General features: G+C 48.5%; 1 protein-coding gene across 1 annotated transcript in view; it reads right to left on the bottom strand.

The window, feature by feature from the left end:
- Window positions 1–8173: 8173 nt before the first annotated feature.
- The window catches only part of LOC119856883 (zinc finger protein 850-like), a 34382-nt gene continuing 29850 nt past the window's right edge, over window positions 8174–12705 (bottom strand). Inside the window, exons 7-9 of the mRNA XM_043516119.1 lie at window positions 11331–11403; window positions 10657–10923; window positions 8174–9723 (exon numbers count right to left, since the gene is read on the bottom strand). Coding sequence (XP_043372054.1) covers window positions 8432–9723; window positions 10657–10923; window positions 11331–11403 — 1632 coding nt within the window. The 3' untranslated portion in view covers window positions 8174–8431. The remainder of the gene's footprint in view (window positions 9724–10656; window positions 10924–11330; window positions 11404–12705) is intronic.

The following is a 12705-nucleotide window of genomic DNA, read 5'->3' as shown; positions in this document are numbered from 1 at the left end:
GAGAGGCCCTGGAGGTTTTTCACCTTCCTCTGTAGCATGGGGCATAGTTGACTTTAGGGAGGCTTCTCTGCTCCTTGAAGTCTTTAAACCATGAGTTAAGGACTTCAATAGCTCAGACATAGGTGAGGTTTTTCATAGGAGTGGGTAGGTGAGATTCTGTGGCCTGCGCTGTGCAGGAGGTCGGACTAGATGATCAGAATGGTCCCTTCTGAGCTTAGTATCTATGAAAAAAAAAAAAAAAAGCCCCGCTCTAGCTCAGTCAGGAGTTATCAGGTCAGAGGTGATACCACAAAGATTCCCCAGACTTCATTTTGTGTCCCTAGCTTCCATTTTGAATAGGCAAAAGTCACTCTACCATTAGAAGCCGCAGTTCACATGGTACTTCACGGCTGAAAGTAGGCCAAAAGGTCGAAAGTTCAGCGGGGGGAGGGAAGTGTGGAATAGATTTTGGTAGAAATCCAAAAAGGTGCAGAATAACTCCGTGATAAACAACTAGCGATAAACATGCACCGTAAAGATCTGCTAGCTGACAGGCCAGAATAAAAGGCAGATGGTTACGACTATTCAAACAGGAGTGGAGTGAATGAAAAGATCGAGCCAAGAGCTGACCTGAAAGAGTGGAGCCAAATGGAGTGAAGCAACCTGAAAAACCAGCAGCAGAGTCAACACAGCAAAATCAGCAGATAAGGTGAGTCTGTTAGTTACAATTCTAGTATAGCACAGTACAGTGTTGTGAGTGTGTGTGTGTGTGTGTGGCTGTATGAGTGTTAATTTTGTTTTATATATGTAAAACTCAAAGTACATTTTAAGATTGCGGTCAGCGATCTGTTGCAGACTGGCCATCTGTAATGGAGTGCAACCACTTAGAATCATTTAAACTGTATACTGTTGCAGTTTAAGTGCTCTTTAACTTGTGTTAATAAGGGATATGTGCCTTTAGATTATTAGTATATAAGGGGATTATTATTTTCACCAATAAAAAGGAGCCTAGTTTTGAAAAGAATACTGCTTGTGTCAATCATTTTATCAGAAGGTTATATCTGTGTTGGCCAAGTTTTTCCCTAACTACTTTGGAGACCCAGACCGCGGGAAGGATAGATTTAAGAGGGCGATGGGCAGGTTATTTAAGGGTGCCCCAACACCAGTTTTTCGGAATAACAAACTGGTGAGCCGTCCAGGAGTTGTTAAGGAAAGAAGGACGATTGAAACAGTCAGTTTAACACAAGGCAGTTAGTGGTATAGATAAATTTGTGGGACCATTGAGAGTGGCACATGACCTTGTGGACAAGGACTGTCTCAATAAAGACTTGGGGCTACTGTAATCCCATGTGCATGGCCTTGTGGATGGGGATGGTCTTGTAAGGACCAGGCACTGACACAGTCCCGTATGTATGACCTTGTTAATAAGGATCTTCCTATTAGGACCAGGCATGCATGACTGAGGAGTCCTGTGAAACTTTTATCTGTTGTTACAGCATAGGTGTGGGAGGTGCAGAACTATGAGAGACAATCCCATAAGCAAGCAAGAGGGTAGGAACTAGGGTCATAAACTATGTCCCTGCCATAGTCCACCCAGGAAACTTAAGACTCTGGTATTATTACCTGGCTACGTGTGTAAAAATATCAGAATGACAGCAAAGAAAGTAGAATTAAGTACTGTAAAAGACATGGTATTAGGAAAAGAGCTAAAGGATTTTGTTTTAAAATATGGAGACCTTGGAAGTGTGGTGCTTTTATCGGACCTGGTGCATATCAACTATGAAAGCAATCAAGAGCTCCAGACAGGTTTGCAAATGGTAGCTGCAGTATTAAATAAAGAAGTAAATAGTCTGAGGATAAGGATGCAGGAATTAGAGGAGAAAGAAATAGCGAGAGAAAAGAAGTATGGTTTAAAATTACAGAAGCTAGAGGAAGACAAGGTAGCAAGGGACAAAGAAATGGCTGGTCTAAGAGTGGAGGCTGATGTGCTGAGAGCTACTGTTTAACACAGACCATAGGCGCTGACTCCGTGTGTGCTCCGGGGCTGGATCACCCATAGGGAAAAATTAGTGGGTGCTCTGCACCCTTTGGCAGCCAGCAAGGTAGACAGAATGGGGGAAAGCAAGATAAAGAGGACAATAAAGGTAGAAATTTTAGTAGGAGACAGTGGAGAACCCCTGACTCATTGAGGAGTTTAGTTTGGAAATTATTGTTGAAGTATGAGAACAGGGACCAAACGGAGAGGCCACCCACTGCAAAACTGCTTCAAAGGCTGGCATACCACGAAAAAGCTACACCCACAGCTCCCCTGCCTTCCAAGAAAATAGCATAGGGAGGCTGGACACCCCTGTTTTCACAGTATCAGCACAAGATCCTGCTGGCTTGGTGGCACATTTAGATCAGGATACCTGGCGAAGATCCACAGTTCATGTGGTGGTTAATAAGGGAGCGTTCGGACAAACGATGTTAGTAGATACATATGCCACTTATTCATTAATTCGAACTAAGAACCCCCAGCAACAGTGGAAATGTTACAGATATTTAATGAGGCAAAGTAAAGTTCTGCGTAGCCCTCCAGTCCAGTTTCAGCTGGGAACAAGACAGGGAATAGGGCAATTTGGTCTAATGCAGTGGTTCTCAATTTTTTTTTTTGCGGACCACTTGAAAATCCCCGAGGGTCTTGGCGGACCACTTAATGATCTTTCCAAATGTTGTTTGTACCATTAGCTAACTGTTGTAAAGCGCTTTGGATAAAAGCACTACATAAAAAAAACTTTAATAATAATTAATGTTTTTTTGTTCTACAAATAACAACTCCTATTTTAATATCAGGAGTCTTACCTTTCTAATGTGATGGATATGCTCTCTCTCCCCCGCCATGGCAGTCCCCGAGCTGGGACTGGGAAGGAGGCGGGTCTCCCCTGCCATGGCAGCCACTGAGCTGAGGCTAGGAAGGAGCTGGCAGCCCGGCAGCTGCAGCCCTAGAGCTGGGGAAAGTCGCCTCTTTTTCTGGCCACCGCAGCCCTGCATGTCCCAAACTCCCCCTACCCCCCTTCTCACCCCACTGCCCCCTCCCACCTACCCCCTATTGCCTCCAAAGCCACCACCTCACCTTACATGTGCATCTTCTCCAGGGTCCAGGCACCTCATTAGTGGAGCCATGCCTGCACAGTTCCACTAATTAGGTAGGTGGCCCTTCATTTTCTCGTGTGCAGCCGCCCAGGTGCGCACCTTAGAGGGAAATATCCACAGACCACCTGAATGGAGCTCGTCCGCGAACCACAATTTGAGAACCTCTGGTCTAATGGATTTAGATGACAATGGTATTACAGAAATGGATATGTTAAAATACCCCCACATAGTAGTGGATTTAGTAAATAAGGTATTGTGGGAAATGCCCCCAGATCAATTAAACTTCTTAGAAAGATCAAGCACTATTGAAGCTGGGTACCAGTTAGCTGCCCTTATGGCTGCTGAAGAAATAAAATGGTCTGAATGGCCTGTAGAGATATTAGAAATAGCCCAAAGGCATAAAGAAGTTTGGGCTATTAGTAAAATTGAATATGGAAAACTTGAGGAGGAGGTTCTTATTACTGGACTTGACCCTTCCTCTCAAAAACAGTACAAGTACCGCAAGGAAGCAGAAGCTAGTCTAACCGAGACTATATATGGACTCTTAGATCAGGGAGTTATAGTAGCTGCATTATTTGTGCTCTGCTGTTCGGTTTGGCCTTTTTAAAAAGCAGATGGAAAAACGTGGAGGTTAACAACAGATTTTAGACCACTTAACAGAGTGATGTGTACAACTGCCCCGGTAGTGGCAAAGTGCCTGGCAAAGTGGTAATAGCATGTATAGCAGGAGGGACTCAATGGTCTGCAGTCCTGGTTATAGCAAATAGTTTCTTTGCCATTCCCCTGCATCAGGATTCATGATATAAGTTTGCATTTAGATTCCAGAGATGACAGTTTGTATTTACTAGAGTCCTGCATGGTTCCCTTAACTCCACAGCTATTTGTCATATGCATGTGATTAGGATGTGGGATGAAATGCCTAGGAAGGATAGCATTATATCCTATGAAGATAACATACTTTTTAATACTAAAACTAGGGAGGAGGACATGGAGATATTAGTTCAGGTCTTACAGAAAATAAAAGAGACTGGGATTTAGGTCATTCCAGGGAAGGCTCAAATGTGTCAGCAGCAAGTAAATTATCTAGGAGTTACATTTGGATAAGAAGGGAGGTCACCAGATAGACAGAGGGTGGAATTATTGCAAACATTAACAGCTCCCACAAATGTCTCTGCCTTAAGATCTTTTGGGGGCATAACTAACTTCTCTAGGGATTTTATTGAAGGCTGTGCAGAAAAAGATGCTCCATTGTACAAATTGCTTAAAAAGACCAGAGTGGAAATGGGGATTAGAGCAATGGGAAACCATCATGCAACTAAAGCAAGCGCTAGCACAAGATGCAGTGCTAGCATATCCAGAGGTGGAACAATCCTTTGTGCTTCAGTTAGCGACCACAGACATAGACACGAGTGCAGTGTTTAGCCAGGATCAAGGAACAGGACTTCGACCAGTGGCATATGCCTCTAAAATTTTAAGTGAGGTGAAATGAGAATTTACCCTGCGCAAAAAAGAAGTGTTAGCATTAATCTGGAGCATTAACAATGCATAGTGTTAGCATTAATCCCTTTATAACACTGGGAATATCTGGTAGGATTATCCCCAGTGCTTCTTAAAACACCCCACTCTTGAGTAAAGTATGTGTTAACAGGGCAGATTAATGATGGTCCTGTTTTTAGCCCCCAATATGCCAAGTGGACGCTGGCATTATTCAATAAGAATGCAAATATAGAAAAAAATGCTAGTCTTGTTCCCAGTCCCATATGGTCTCATGACTGAAGGGGAACAGCACACATGCCCCCTGCCTGAAATCCCTCCAAAGGAACCCTTATTGTTCCAAGGTGGAGCAGTGTAAGGGGACATAGCAGAAAAGGTGGATGTAGTTTGGTTTGTGGATGGGTCTAGCTACTATAATGAAGGAAAGCATTACATAGGATATGCTGCAGTAAGTGTAGCTGATGGATTGTTTTTAAGGGACAGTGTATACCTCACTCAGGACAAGCAGCTGAAATAGGGGCAATAGCGGTAGCATCGGAAAATCCACAAATCGATTTTTTAAAAGTAGGTCTTTTTACAGATTCTGAGTGGGTACTAAGAACTGTAGTAGACTAGATGTCCCAGTGGCAGAAAAGAGAAATGAGATCAGCAGGTAACAAGCCTATTGCACATGCCAAGAAATTGCCTTACATTTGGAATTTAGCACAGCAGAGAGAACAGCCAGTACAAATGGGAAAGGTAAGGGGTCATAAGAAAGACTGAGGAGGCTCAGTGGAATAACAGTGCAGGTGAGGAAGCTAAGGAAGGAGCTAACGAGGGGACATTATGGCAACCGTAATTCCAGTTAGTTCCAGTAGCAGTAGTAGAAGGGGATAAAACAGAACAAATAGGTCTAATATCCCTACAGAAAAAAAGATCCAGCAATAAAAAGGCTTGTAGCTAAAGGGGAATATCAAGGGTGGAAAATTTGGCTGCGTAATACAGGATTCATTTTAGCTACCAAAATGTGCCAGTATGGGTTCTCCCAACTGAAATAAGATCTGAAGTGATAACCCTAATCCATAATAATGGACATCTAGACATGGAGGCTGCAAGCAGCAGCTGGTGGCCAAATATGAGGACTGATATAGAGCAGTATGTAAATAATTGCTTGCCTTGTGCTGCCAGTAATGCAGATATTGGACTGGTAGAAGGACCCCCCCCCCCGCCGAGTCATCAAAGGATAGAGGGTCCCTGGGCCAGAATACAAATTGATTGTATTGGTTCATTACCTTAAACTGAAAAAGGAAACCAATGTTGTCTGGTAAAAATTCTGTGTGAGACAAAAGGAAAGAGTGAAGTGAAAAATGGTGTTTCTCTCCTGTCACTCGCCCCTGGGGGATGTCACAGCCAGATGGAGCTTTGGGACGGGCATTGAAGATGAATCCTGCATCCAAAGAGGGGCCATAGGAATCAGAGAATTCCCAGAATTGAGAAAGCGTAAGAGGACCCTTCCCTGCTCCCTGCATCATGATGCCCACTACAGAGCCCCCCCACCTGCTCCCTGCAGCACAGCACCCCTTACTGAGCTCCCACTCCACTCCTTGCATCACAATGCCCCCTACTGAATACCCATCCCACTCTCTGCAGCGCTCCCTAGCACCACACTGGGTTACTGGGCTAAGCACCACTCCCATTGCCCTCCAGGCTGTGTATTGTGTGGGCCCCTGAAAGTAGGCCAGGCTCAAGGGTCGGGCAACCATGCTGGGGTGGCTGCATCTGCCTTCTTTCCTGATTCATGCCACTGCATGTGCTCCTGGACCCTGCCCACGAGCCAAGTTAGGGTCAGCATGGCATGCGGGGTCCCATAGCAACAGTCAGATGCACAGCAGGGGGCCTACTGGGGAGCAACAGGTGGTGCCCTTCCTAAGCTCCACCTACAACACAAGCTTGTACTTGAAGACAAACAATAAGTCCCACCTTTTCAGCCATTGAAGATGTGGGTTATTGTTCGTAGATGTTTCAGAGTAGCAGCTGTGTTAGTCTGTATTCGCAAAAAAGAAAAGGAGTACTTGTGGCACCTTAGAAATTAACAAATTTATTTGAGCATAAGCTTTCGTGAACTATAGCTCACTTCATCAGATGCAATTTTTCCACCGAATGCATCCGATGAAGTGAGCTGTAGCTCACGAAAGCTTATGCTCAAATAAATTTGTTAGTCTCTAAGGTGCCACAAGTACTCCTTTTCTTTTTTGTTCATAGATGGGAATTCATTGGACTTCAACCTAACTTTGTGTGTTTGTACAACTGTGTTAATGTTAATAAAACATATGTGATTTGGAATTTCATGTCATGTCAATATTCCTTGATCCTGGGCACTTTACAAAGTTGAGAAGTTGATTACAATGACAAACCATGACAATGCTATGGAAAAACTGGTATTTTGTTTTGAGTTTTTCCTTCAATTTATTTGAAAGTTCCAGAAAAAACAACCTCACAAAACAAATTTTAAAAGTACAAATATTGGGAATACAACATTTCCATCACAGCCAGTCATCTCAATACAGCCTCCACAGATCAGAGCATGGTAGGGGTTAACCGATTTGTTATCCACAACACAAATATAGGATGTGTGACTCTAACTCACAGCCTCCTTCACATCCCTGTGAGCATTCAAATCTCCAAGCAGCCTGACAAGATCTCCCCTGTGGAGCTATGGCCAATTTACTCCAGCTGGGGATCTGGGCCATTGACTCTAATGAAGCTACTGACAATTGACACCAGCTGGGGATCTGGCCCCATTGACTCTGTTGGGGATATACCTGATTTATGCCAGCTGGGAATCTGGTTTAGCAGACTATACTCTTTGCCTTGTTACATCTGCAAGCTGAGATCTAAGAGACATAGGCTATTACTAGTGACCCGAACTCAATGACTGAATAGTTTAAATGTTTTGATTCCAGCCTTCCCCTGGATTAAAAGTTTTTGCTCTCCCAATGCAATTCTGCCTGGGGAAGCTCCCAGCTAGCGGATCTCTTTCTGCCTTTGTCTGTGAGATTAAAGACCCCTCAGAAATCGAGAGAAATGAATCTAGTTGGGGAGTGAGTTCTAAGTGGATTGTGGGATAATACAGCACAAAAACATCTGTTTGATGTTCCCAGTGCACGTCTGACTGGGTGCAACCACAGGTTGTGTTGGCTGGGCAATATATAGCCTTTATTGAAAAGAGCCGATTGGAACTTTTGTGATGACATATGTCTCCATCAGAAAATGCCATTTCATTGAAACTGCCATTTCATTGAGTGGAAATACATCAATTTCAATGAAATTTCATTTAGGAAAAAAAACTGGAACAAAATGCTTTGACCTTTAGCGGAACATTTTGATTTCCCATTTCCAAATGATGTTTCTTTTCAATTTTTTAAATTGCGTATTACATATATTTTTTAAATTGTATATTATGGTATATAATAAAAAATGAGAAAGTCTAACCCAGAACAAATTGTTTTGATCAACACTAGATGTTCCCTTCCCTTCCCCCACAGATTTTGTTTTTTGGAAAGTTTTGAATTTGTTTCTTTTCATTCTGTTTTGGAATGGATGTCCCCCCCATGCCATCATAGAATTTCCGATGAAATGGAAAACCCGTGTTCAGTCCAGATCCATCTATGAGTCCACTGTGTCGCTGCTTTACCCCTAGCAGGAGAGGCAGGTGCATGTCCAACTGTGTGTAACCCTCTGCTGCCCGGGCAACATATTGTGGTTTGTAATTCCCATCATGTTTCTGAGTTAGCACAAACATTGGAGGCGTGTGATGTTAGACCCATAGTCCCCACGGCGAGCACTGTTACGTGGGTGTGGTGGAGGGCTGCAAGGCTGTGTGGGTCCTTTGGTGCTGGAGATAGCCTGAGCTCTGCCGGAAGCTCTTGCCGCATTGGTGGCAGCGGTAAGGTTTTTCACCGGTGTGGATGCGCTGGTGGGTGAGCAGGTTGGAGTTCTGGCTGAAGGCCTTGCCACACTGCGGGCACTTGTATGGACGCTCACCGGTGTGGGTGGTCTGGTGCTGGATGTAGGTGGAGCTCTGGCTGAAGCCCTTGCCGCATTGGTGGCAGCGGTAGGGTCGCTCCCCAGTGTGGGTGCGCTGGTGGGTAACCAGATGGGCGCTGCGCCCAAAGGCGCGCCCGCAGTCTGGGCACTTGTAGGGCCGCTCACCGGTGTGTGAGGCCTGGTGAGTGATGAGATTGGAGCTCTGGCTGAAAGCTTTGCCGCATTGGTGGCAGTGGTAGGATCTCTCACCTGTGTGGGCCCGGCGGTGCTGGGCCAGGGCTGAGCTCTGCCCAAAGCACTTCCCGCACTCACCGCATCGGTATGGTTTCTCACCAGTGTGGATGCGAAGGTGCTGGGCCAGTGTGGAGCCCTGTGTGAAGCTGCGCCCGCACTCAGGGCACTGGTATGGCTTCTCCGCCTGGTGCACGCCTTGGTGCTTGAGCAGCGATGAGCGCTCCACAAAGACCCGTCCGCACTGGGGGCACTCGTGGCGCTTGACTCCTGCGTGCACCCGCTGGTGGGTCAGCAGGTTGGCATTCTGGCTGAAACTGCGGCCGCACTGTGGGCAGCGGTAGGGCTTCTCGCCCGTGTGGGTGCGCCGGTGCGTGGTCAGGTTGGAGCTCTGGGCAAAGCGCTTGCCGCAGTCAGCACACTGGTAGGGGCGTTCCCCACGGTGAATGCGCTGGTGCTGGCACAGGGCTGAGCTCCAGCTGAAGCGCTTGCCGCAGTCAGGGCACTGGTAGGGGCGGTCCCCGGTATGCGTGATCTGGTGCTGCAGCAAGTGGGAGCTCTGCCCAAAGGTCTTGTCGCACTCGCTGCACCGGAATGGCTTCTCGGCTGGCTGGGGGGCAGAGGTGAGATCTCCAAGTACCCCATCCAGCTGAGGGGCAAGGGTGGGATCTTCAAACACCTCTTCTTTGTTGCACCGGAAGGGCTTCTTGTCCTGCTGGGGGTTAGCAGTGGGATCCCTGAGTACTTTGTCCCCATAGCCAGTGGAGTCTGTCAGGTTCTCCCAGAGGGAGAATGGGCACAGGGAGCTGAGGGCAGAGGGGGCAGTGTTGGCACCTTCCATGCTCAACTTCCTGTCAACAGCTGGAATGAAGAGACAATCCAGATGAGAGTCAGTCTGAGTCAGTCTGTTGTTATAACATCTACGGCAGGGGCACCTACGAATGGGGATGGTGCAGGGCTTAGGGCACTGGACGGGGAGTCAGGAGATCTGCGTTCAATTTCCTGCTCTGAAACTAACTTCCTGAGGGAGGCTGGGTGAAACTCTCTGGGCCTCAGTTCCCCACTTTTAGCGTGATCCTTCCCAGCCTCACAGGGGGTGTGTGTGGCTAAACTCACAAATGACTCTCAGATGCTCAGACCTGGCACGGGTGAGGCCAGATAAATAACATGGATAGACACATGTGCAGGGCCCCGTTGGGCTGGGCACTGCACAGACAGAGTGACAGAGAGTGGGGCCCTGTCATGCTGGGTGGTGCACAGGCACCCAGGAAGTGAGATTGGGAGGCTGGACACAGCAGGGACACAGAGTGACTGAGATCGGTGGGGTGGGTGAGGCAGAGGGACCAAGATCAGCGCGCCGGGCGCTGCACAGATACTCACTGACTGAGAGCAGAGCCCCATCATGCCGGATGCTGCACAGACACACAGTGACTGAGATCAGGGCCCCATCATGTTGGGTGATGCCCAGACACACAGCGACTGAGATCAGGGCCCCGTCACGCCAGGTGCTGCACAGACACACAGCGACTGAGATCAGGGCCCCGTCACGCCAGGTGCTGCACAGACACACAGCGACTGAGATCAGGGCCCCGTCATGCCAGGTGCTGCCCAGACACCCAGTGACTGAGATCAGGGGTTCATCATGCCGGGCGCTGCACAGACACAGTGACTGAGATCAGGGATCCATCATGCGGGGTGCTACACAGACACACAGCAACCGAGATCAGGGACCCATCATGCTGGGCGATGCACAGATATGCAGTAAGGGCAGGGGATGGAGAAGTGATTTGTTACCCATTTCAAGAGGTTCCTCCTTTATGTCACAAAGAAGCTCGCGTTGGTGTCCTGTTTCCTGGAGAGCTTGGGGCTTCTCTTTGGGGATAGAAAGCAGCTCATAGTGGGGTCTTGCAGGTTCACCCTTTCCCTCCTCCTCCTGGGATACACATTCTGGATGGAGCTGCGGCTGGTCCAGCTGGGAACCAGGAGATTCCCATAATGCCCCAGGGGATGCCATCTTCTCCCAGACCACTTGTTCAACCTTCACCGGCATGCACCGTGACCTGGGGAGGAGCGGAACAGGTCACCATGGAGCCAGGCTCTGGGAGGACCCACGGGGGGAGAGGGGAGACTGCAGGGAATATGCCCCAGAGCCGGGGGAGGGGAGCACAGACCCGCGCTCAATCCCCAGGGCCAGCAGGGGGCGCTGGGAGGGCCGGGGGGGGGGGGAGAGAGAGGCCAGTAGCCTTGGCTAGAGCCAGGCTGGGTCTGTCGGAGCCTCCCCCAGGCACAGCTCTGCCGATGCTCCCCAGCCCCGTTCCCAGCCCGTACTGCCCCGGAGCTGGCTGGGGGAGCGGGGGGTCTCTCCAGTCCGGTCCCCTCCTCCCTGCAGCGGCTTCTCCCGGGCAGCGATTTCCTGCCTCTCTCCCCGGGTGCCGCCTCTCGCTGCAGCCCGGCACCCCGCACTCAGCGCCCGGCTGGGGCGATCCCCCCCCAGACCCCGCTGCTCACACGCGGCCCAGACCTGGGGACCTGGGGACCGCGCTGTCAGGAAGGTCCCTCCGTTATCCTGTCCCCGTCCCAGCTCTCTGCTCTGTGAAGAGGCAGACACAGGAGTCACTGGGCTTAACCCTTCCCACCCCAGCCAGGATGCTGCATGAGCCACTAAATACAGCGTGAGAAATGTGGCAGATCCCCCACTGGTGTAAACTGGCCCCATTTCCACTGGGCTCAGTGGGGGCTTGGGTGACCAGAGAGCAAGTGTGAAAAATTGGGATAAAGGGTGCAGGGTAATAGGCACCTATATAAGAAACAAAAAGAAAAGGAGTACTTGTGGCACCTTAGAGACTAACAAATTTATTAGAGCATAAGCTTTCGGATCCGATGAAATGCATCCGATGAAGTGAGCTGTAGCTCACGAAAGCTTATGCTCTAATAAATTTGTTAGTCTCTAAGGTGCCACAAGTACTCCTTTTCTTTTTGCGAATACAGACTAACACGGCTGCTACTCTGAAACCTGTGATTATATAAGAAACAGGCTCTGAATTTTGGGACTGTCCCTATAAAATCGGGACATCTGGTCACCCTAATGGGGGCAGATCCCCAACTGATGTAAATCGGCAACACTCCATTGAGGTGACACTGATTTACACCAGCAAAGGATCTGACCCTGGGGCATCTTTGACATCTCTGTGTTAGGCAAAAATTCCCCAGAATTATCTTGCCACCCTTCAGGCCTTCTCTCTGTCCTAGCCTTTCAGCCTATTGTCTGTCTTTCCGCTATTCCTCTGGCCAAATCTCATTGCAGCCTCTACATGTGGACTGGAAGTTTCTCCCTCAACACCTGAGAGACTAGATCCCTCTTATACTCCTGGTGTATTCTGTGGGTAACCTCTGCCTCCCGCTCTACAGTTGTTTATAACAGCTTGGATTTAGAGTCATGGAGCTCACGGCCAGAAGGGCCCATTGTGCCCATCTGGGTCAGGCTCCTGCCTAACCCAGGCCAGAGAATCTCCCCCAGGATTCCTGCCTCTGGCCCGTAACTCCTGGCTGAGCTGGAGCGGAGCTTTAAAAGAGAGATGCCCCATCTCCACTGACAGACTCCCAGGGGTGGAGAATTCATCCCATCCCTAGGGGAGCTCTCCCAGTAGTTCATTCCCCTCCTAGATAAACACTGCCCCCTAATTCACAGCCTCAATTTGTCTCCCTTCTGCTCCCAGCCAGTGGATCATGCTCTGCCAAGACTAGAGGATAAAGAGCCCTCTGCTCTCAGCCATCCCCTCCATGTCAGTGCTTACACTGGGATCACATCACCTCTTAACCTTCTCTCAAATAAACTAAAGCCAT

Source organism: Dermochelys coriacea, chromosome 6 (assembly GCF_009764565.3).
Source record: "Dermochelys coriacea isolate rDerCor1 chromosome 6, rDerCor1.pri.v4, whole genome shotgun sequence".
Taxonomy (NCBI): domain Eukaryota; kingdom Metazoa; phylum Chordata; order Testudines; family Dermochelyidae; genus Dermochelys; species Dermochelys coriacea.
This window is presented reverse-complemented; position numbering and strand designations above follow the sequence as displayed.